This window comes from Archocentrus centrarchus, chromosome 2 (assembly GCF_007364275.1).
Source record: "Archocentrus centrarchus isolate MPI-CPG fArcCen1 chromosome 2, fArcCen1, whole genome shotgun sequence".
Lineage (NCBI taxonomy): Eukaryota > Metazoa > Chordata > Actinopteri > Cichliformes > Cichlidae > Archocentrus > Archocentrus centrarchus.
The window spans coordinates 10,348,338-10,356,587 of NC_044347.1; the positions used below are offsets into that span (position 1 = coordinate 10,348,338).

Consider the following 8,250-nt stretch of genomic DNA (forward strand, 5'->3'; position numbering starts at 1 on the left):
GCTCATTAATTCACATCCTTCTTGTCCTCACAGAAACTAGTAAACAGTAATCCTCATTTTAGGATTTTTTTTTCCACATGTTTTACAAAGTCTGATGAACTGATAGTGAGATGAATCCTTGTTGTGGCCTTACATACAGCTTGGGTCCACACAGGAAAGCAAAAAGACACAGTTTTATTAAACTTAGCGAAATATTAAATAGACAGTAGAAGTATAATTTTATTCTAACATCCACAAGACAGGAGCACACGATGGAAGATGTGTTGTTGTTCTCCTTCAGCGGTGAACTTTTTTTAAACAAATCTGTAGTAATCAAATCATAAATGCTGCAAACTCTTCACTGTAGATGTTCTCTGAAGCATCCATCCATCCATCCATCCATTCACTTCCGCTTATCCTGTTCAGGGTCGCGGGGGGGCTGGAGCCTATCCCAGCTGTCATAGGGCGAGAGGCAGGGTACACCCTGTACAGGTCGCCAGCCTGTCGCAGGGCCCACACAGAGAGACAAACAACCTTTCACACTCACATTCATGCTCTCATTCACACCTATGGGCAATTTAGATTAGCCAATTAACCTAACCCCAGTAAGTGCATGTCTTTGGAATGTGGGAGGAAACCGGAGTACCCGGAGGAAACCCACGCAAGCACGGGGAGAACATGCAAACTCCACACAGAGAGAGGGAGAGGCCTGGGCCAAGGTGGAATCGAACCCAGGCCTTCCAGATGGTATTCTAACTGTGAGGCAGCAGTGCTAACCACTGCGCCACTTGCTTCTCTGAAGCAAGGGAAAAAAAACTGCACAGAAGGCGTCTGACTTTAAATAAAACAGGCAGTTACCAGGTGATGAACACATGTTATTAAATGTTAACATCAAAGCATGTGTTCATTTATAAAACTAAATATGAGCAATCATGTTGATCTTGTTTTTGTTTTGCAGTCTACATGTACAAGAAAGGAGGCGTAGCTGTGCTGTCACCAGGCCCCGTTTCCGGTCCCATCACCAGCGTCACATGGAAACACGGCGCGGACATCGCTGTGGAGTGGTACGGAGAGCAACTGGACGAGTACAGAGACTTCAGAGGTACACTCAATATTCAACAGGAAGTACATGTAGGAAGTATTTGCTTTTTATTGATTTCTTAGGGTTTTTTTGCATGTCTGTCACATTTACATGTTTCAGATCATCAAACAAATTTTAATATCAGACAAAGAAAACCTGAGAAAAAACAAAATGCAGTTTAAGAGAATTCACACTAAAATATGAAAGTTGAGGTCATTTTAATGTAAAAATATACAAAAATAGAGGTTTGCTGAAAAGTTTTGTCAGCTTTATGTTTCACCTTATTTATTTGGATGAAACAACCCAACAGTGAAGAAATTAACTTCAACAAACTCTAAAATTTTAAGCTGATTTGAATGTTTTTGTTTCTGTGCTCTAAATGAAGGCTCCCCTTTGATGGGTGTGATATTAAAATCTCCACAGGCTCTTACACTGAGCAGATAAATCTGGAACAGCTTTAAAACTCCTTCGTCTGTAACTCACCAGAAATCCATGGAAACACCTGAATGATGTAACTGTCGTGCTTTTAGGTCGCTGTGAGGTGAACCTCACCACTGGAGCTCTGATGATCTCAAACCTGAGTGTGAAGGACAGCGGCAGCTACACAGCAGTGATTAACAACAGAGTCATGGAAACGACTGAAATCAAAGTCATCAGTAAGTGCAGGAATTTGAAATGAAGTTTGTTTGGAATCGTTTGTTTTTCACCTGATTTTAAATTAAATGTTTGTTTGCTTCTTTTTCTACCAGCCGCCGTCCCCAAACCCACCATCTCCACACACTGCAACCCTGAGGTGACTCAGTGCACTCTCACCTGTAACGCTAACATACCTGAAACTGCAGGATCCGTCACCTACTCCTGGATGATGGGCGACATGGTGAAACCTCCTGCAACGAAGCAGCTCGACATAACAAAGGTACAAACACAAGTCAACAACAATAGAAAACTTAATACACTGTCAAAAAACTTTTATCTAAATGCTTTTAAGATTTTTTTTAATGGTTTTTGTAAATTTGTCACTTGTTTTTAAAGGGATTGATTTGGGTTTTTTCTCCTGTTTCAATAATTATTATGATGTCATTTACAGTTTTAGTAAAGTGACAACAGCCAAAAATAACCATAAAAGTAAACAAATGTCAGCAAAGAATTGAAGTAAATGGAAAGAACACAAAGTATCGCGTGGAAAGGCTGAGCCCTTTGTACAGCTGCAGAGTCTGTATGACAACACCAGAGAAATCAAATTAAAGACAAAAGTTTGAACAACAATAATCATATTTGCAGTTTTAAATATACCTACTTATTTTTAAATTACGTAGTGAACTATATAATCTCACTTCTGAATTACTCAATAAGTTTACCTGGATTACAGATATATCCTGACTCTGTAACCCCAGAGATGGTTTGTGTGGGAAAATCCCAGCAGAACTCAACTGTATCAACCTGCCACATTCAGTCACTTAAATCAGCTCACTTCCTCATTCTGGTGCTCAGTTTGAACTTCAGCAGGTCGTCTTGATCATGTCTACGTGCACTGAGTTGCTGCCGTTTGATTGGCTGATATTTGATATTTGCATCAATGAGCAGCAGAACAGCTGTACCTAACAAATGTCCAGTGAGTGTATATGTTTGTTGTGTTTATAGAAGCCAGTTGAGGGGCAGCCAATCAGAAGTAAGCTTGCTTTGTAAAAGATAAGGGGTAAGGGTCTTCTGTGTGGAGCTTTTCTTTAATTTCCCTGATGGAACCCTCCTTTTTCTCCCAGAAGTTTAAAATCTAATCTAATCTAATCTAATCTAATCTAATCTAATCTTCATAACAATAACAGTAGATTCTTATTAACAGTGAATAATGCAGGGATATCCCAGTGGAGTGAAATTGTTTAGAAATGCAGAGAAATAAATCTCAACAACAGGCTCATAACAGCGGTGGATGGAAATGTTCAGTCTTACTTTTCTTTGACATTTTCTGGGAATTCAGTTAAAGCTGATCTGGGTGCAGTCTGACATCTTTGAGCCCCGTCGCTGCTGCTGCTGTAATTTTTGTTCATTCTCAACAAATACAAACATGTCCTGTAATCTGATTAAAGTGTTTAATGTTTATGAGCTTCTCTCTTTTCTCTGGATTCGTAGGACGATACAGAGTCTGTTGGAAAACTGATCAGCTGTCAGTTGGAAAATCCAGTCAGCAGTGAACGCAGTGATGACATCATGAGCCCGTTCACAAACGGTGCGTCACCAACACGTCTTTATGTTTAACAGCAGAGACTGTGACAGAGTGTGTTTTGATTAAAGGTGGATTTTTATTGATTTAAAGATTCAAATGCAGCATTCTTGTAACATTTTATTAATTTATTCTTTCTTCTATTGTAGGGAGTTTAGGGGGCGTGAACACAGCAGCAGTGATTGTGTTCATTGTGTTCACTGTGTTGGTTGTGTTGGTTGCCCTCATAACCCTGGCTGACTACTTGATTTGGCGCAGAAAAAATGTGAAAATGCAGGTAAGACTCCACAGATGATTACAGTCTATCACCATTATTTAATTACATTTTGTTTACATTCTTTTATACACATATTATTTAGATTTCAACTTTTTGACATTCTCTGGAGCTTGAAAAGGCGACTGGACTTCTTTTTGTTTCTTGAAGACGTTTCACCTCTCATCCGAAAGGCTTCTTCAGTTCTCAACCAAATGGTGGAGAGACCCAGGTATTTAAACCCCTGTGGGCGTAGTCCCCTGGAGGTGGTTATGACCCTCTATTGATCATGTGCGTGAACACATGTGCCCAGGTGTGAAGGGGCGTGGGTCATATTTAATCAGTGGTTTCAGTTGAAACCAATTTAGGACTCCGCTCCATTGTTTCCTGTGGCCTATTGAGGTCACTGGAACAAAGGTGTGAATGGGGGTTGAGCAGGACCGTATTACCGACCGGGCGAGTGGGGCTGGCGCCCCGGGGCCCATGGATCCAGGGGGCCCGGGGGGGGCCCAACAACAATCCAGATACCGATGTCGATGCTGATTGCGATAGAGCCCTCTATTCTAGGATCTTCTTTAGTTGTACTTCTTTAGTCTATAAGGGTTAACTGAAATGGGCTGGGGGGGAGTGACAGCAGTCAGAGGGCCCTCGGCCACAGGACATAGGAACCAGAGGGCCCCTGGGCCATGTCGTACAGCAACCAGAGGGCCCCTAGGCCACGGAGGACGGCAATCAGAGGGCCCCTGGGCCACGGGGGATGGCAAAGGGCCCCTGGGCCACGGGATATGGCAACCAGAGGGCCCCTGGGCCACGGGGTACGGCAACCAGAGGGCCCCTGGGCCACGGGGTACGGCAATCAGAGGGCCCCTGGGCCACAGGGGACGGCTATCAAAGGGCCCCTGAGCCACGGGATATGGCAACCATAGGGCCCCTGTGCCACAGGAAACCGCAATCAAAGGGCCCCTGGGCTATGCGGTACGGCGACTAGAGCGCCTAGGGGTACAGCAATCAAAGGGCCCCTGGGCTACAGGATATGGCAACTTCGACTGTTCTTGACTCTGCCAATTACGAACTGTGAAGGGGAACGGTCATTCTCCAGAATGGCTCGAATAAAAAATGAGCTCAGGATGAAAATGACCCAAAATCGTCTGAACTCCCTCTCACTTCTTGCAATTGAATCACAGTTTGTGCAACAGCTGAACTTTGATGAGTTGGGTTGAGACGTCTGGGAAGGGAGCTCAGGACAGCACTGTAAGCGGGGGAAACAGAACCAGCTTCACCCCAGCTTCACCCCAGATCAGATTTGTGCACTTATAGATCTCTGCCTTACCACAACATATTTTAAATACAATGATGGATTCTACAGACAGAAGCATGGATGTGCCATGGGCTCCCCAGTGTCTCCCATTGTAGCCAACCTTTACATGGAGGAAGTGGAAAGTAAAGCTCTTGGTTCTTTTAAAGGGATGGCACCTAGCCACTGGTACAGATATGTAGATGACACCTGGGTCAAAATCAAAACCCAAGAAGTAGAAGCCTTCACTCGTCACATCAACTCAGTGGATAAATACATACGTTTTACCAGGGAGGACACCAGAGATAACAAGTTACCATTCCTGGACTGTGCGGTGCTTATCGAGGAAGATGGAAGCCTCAACATTGAAGTTTACCGGAAGCCCACACACACAGACCAGTATCTCCTCTTTGACTCCCACCACCCTCTGGAACACAAACTTGGGGTGATCAGGACCCTACAACACCGGGCGGAAAGTGTTCCCTCTAAGGCAGAAGGGAAGCATAAGGAACACACACACATTAAGAAAGCCCTCAAAACATGCGGTTACCCCAACTGGGCCTTCATCAAATCAGCTAAGATGCACAGGAATGAAGGCCAAACACAAACTACAGAGAATAGGAAGGACAAGAGGAACAACATTGTCATCCCATATGTGTCAGGCTTGTCAGAGAAACTCAGAAGAATTTTCTCCAAGCATGACATCCCAGTATACTTCAAACCAAGTCACACCCTAAGACAAAACTGGTTCATCCCAAGGACAAACCCGCCAAACACAAGATCAGCGATGTAGTGTATGCTGTTCAGTGCAGTGAAGAGTGCTCGGACCTCTACATTGGTGAAACCAAACAGCCTCTTCACAAACGAATGGCACAACATAGAAGAGCCACTTCGACAGGACAAGATTCAGCAGTACATCTGCATCTGAAGGAAAAAGGGCACTCTTTTGAGGATGCCAATGTCCACATTTTGGACAGGGAAAACAGATGGTTTGAAAGAGGAGTGAAAGAAGCCATCTATGTCCACTGTGAACAACCATCATTGAACAGAGGAGGTGGATTACGTCACCAACTTTCCCCCGCTTACAGTGCTGTCCTGAGCTCCCTTCCCAGACGTCTCAACCCCCATTCACACCTTTGTTCCAGTGACCTCAATAGGCCACAGGAAACAATGGAGCGGAGTCCTAAATTGGTTTCAACTGAGGTGCCGTTTACACGAAGCCGTTTTCACTGGAAACGGTGTCGTTTTGATTGCGTTTCAGCCTTTCGTTTACACGATGGCGTTTCAGAAACGATCCGCGTTTACACGAGGACATGTGAAACGATGAAAACGATGTAGTTCCCATGCCAGGCCACAATTTGGCGTTGGTTTTCTCTTTGCAGTTTGTTTACGCAAGACGCGCATGCGTGGAGTGACACAGTAGGTAGTGCGGCAAATTGTTCATTACTTACAAAACGGCCAATGTGAGAGGTTTTGTGTGGGACCGATGATGAGGTTGGATCGCTGCTGCACACAACGCTGAATTACAAAACGGTAAAAACACAGGAAAAGCATAAGAAGCACTCGTGAATCCGCGAGTACTGTTTATCAGTTTGCGCGTGCGCGAAAAACTGGCCGTCGCAACCATAGTGCGCATGTGCGAGTCGAGCGTTTTCAAATCACCCCGGTTTCAAGTGTTTACACGAAAACGCAAGCCGGTGCGTTTCTGAAACGCTCCACTCTGGACCCCGTTCTGAAACACATCGTTTTCACTCTGTTGTCGTGTAAACAGAAGGGCGAAACGCATCAAAACGACACCGTTTCAAAATGAAAACGGTCTCGTGTAAACGGCACCTGAAACCACTGATTAAATATGACCCACGCCCCCTTCACACCTGGGCACATGTGTTCACGCACATGATCAATAGAGGGTCATAACCACCTCCAGGGGACTACGCCCACAGGGGTTTAAATACCTGGGTCTCTCCACCATTTGGTTGAGAACTGAAGAAGCCTTTGGGATGAGAGGTGAAACGTCTTCAAGAAACAAAAAGAAGTCCAGTCGCCTTTTTCAAGCTCCAGAGACTACTATGACCTGGATGACTGAGAATCTACACAGACAACTTTTTGACATCCTTTATTTCATTTCTATTCTACTTTTTTGTCTTTATTTAAGTGAGCTCAGTTCCTTTGAGCTGTTTTATTTTGCCACACTTCCTTTTCTTTGCTGATGTCTTCTTTATTTCATCTTTACAGGTTGTTGTCAGTACTTGGCCTCGTTGAACACAAGGCGTTGGCTAAATTGTGGTATGAACTAAATCTTATTTTAAATCTATTTAACTCTCTGAAATGGTGTGCTGTGTAATATTGACTCTGGAGGCAGGATATCAGTTATTCTTTTTAACAGCATCTTTTGTTCATGTTGTGTGTTTGAGCTCAACAACTCAACAAATTATAAAACAAACCGTGATTAATGATGAGTTCAGTGAATTAACACACACATCTTTGTCTTTTATTCAGGGAGAACAGAGGAGGACAGCAGGAGGTAAGATAACATGTTAGCACTGGTACGTAGGCTTTAGTGTTCTCAGCTAATAGAACCCACAAATATGTAAGAGCTGTGTTAAACTGCCAAAAGTGTTCACTCAGCCATCCAAATGATGGAAGTCAGCAGCCATAAAAAAAATCTCTTGTTGATTTTGCCCCAAAGTTTTTTCCTGCCTGCATCTTTGCTGCTGCCGGGTTCTCCCATAGATTTCAGTTCAGGACTATAAAGTGCCACCTTTCTGTTTACAGTATATTTATAGTGTAATGTCTCTGGTTCACTTCCAGACTATGCTAGATGATGCTGTTAGAAGAGGAATTTATTAAGACTTCTAGGACAGGGTTCAACTAACAAATGACCCAGTGGTGTCGGAGCAGTAAAAAAAAATTGATTGACCAACTGCTGACCTGAAGTGGACCCTCACTAATGATTATTATAGTCAGTATTTTCACATTTAAATATCCTGCACCTGTTTGCATAATTTAAATGCATAAGTATTGTTTTTAGCTGCTTCCATCCATCGCTGGTTTGTTTAATACTGCAGTAACACAACTGAATAAGAAGCTGAAATCAAAGCTGCCTGTGTGCAGATAAACTGATAGATCTTTGAAAGCAGCGGATTATCTGTAAACGTTGCTGCAGATGATCAGTGTTCATCTTCTTCTAGCAGAGATACCTGCAGCCTGCATGAGTGAGTCTACAGAGGGGTGCAGCATTTACTCCACTCCCTTTATTTTAAAGCTCTGGTTACTAATTATTTTTCTGATACACGAGATTTATAATATAAAATATAAACCTACCAATAAATTATTCTATATTCTCATAGATTAACTGGCAGTTTATAAAGCAATAGTAAAGGTGTAAAAGTGTTGTTTGCTGTGGTTCTAAAGAGCTTCACTGA

The 8,250-nt window shown here is 43.3% G+C and overlaps 1 protein-coding gene across 2 annotated transcripts in view; it reads left to right on the top strand.

The window, feature by feature from the left end:
* Positions 1–7,350, top strand: part of LOC115796881 (CD48 antigen-like) — an 8,379-nt gene extending 1,029 nt beyond the window's left edge. Inside the window, exons 2-8 of one of the 2 annotated variants that reach the window (XM_030753357.1) lie at positions 938–1,081; positions 1,591–1,716; positions 1,810–1,976; positions 3,188–3,284; positions 3,428–3,555; positions 7,061–7,111; positions 7,325–7,350. In XM_030753357.1, coding sequence (XP_030609217.1) covers positions 938–1,081; positions 1,591–1,716; positions 1,810–1,976; positions 3,188–3,284; positions 3,428–3,555; positions 7,061–7,087 — 689 coding nt within the window. In that variant the 3' untranslated portion in view covers positions 7,088–7,111; positions 7,325–7,350. Of the gene's footprint in view, positions 1–937; positions 1,082–1,590; positions 1,717–1,809; positions 1,977–2,701; positions 2,730–3,187; positions 3,285–3,427; positions 3,556–7,060; positions 7,112–7,324 lie in introns of those variants that run through there. The other variant, XM_030753366.1, reaches the window with a different exon arrangement.
* The last annotated feature ends 900 nt before the right edge of the window (positions 7,351–8,250 follow it).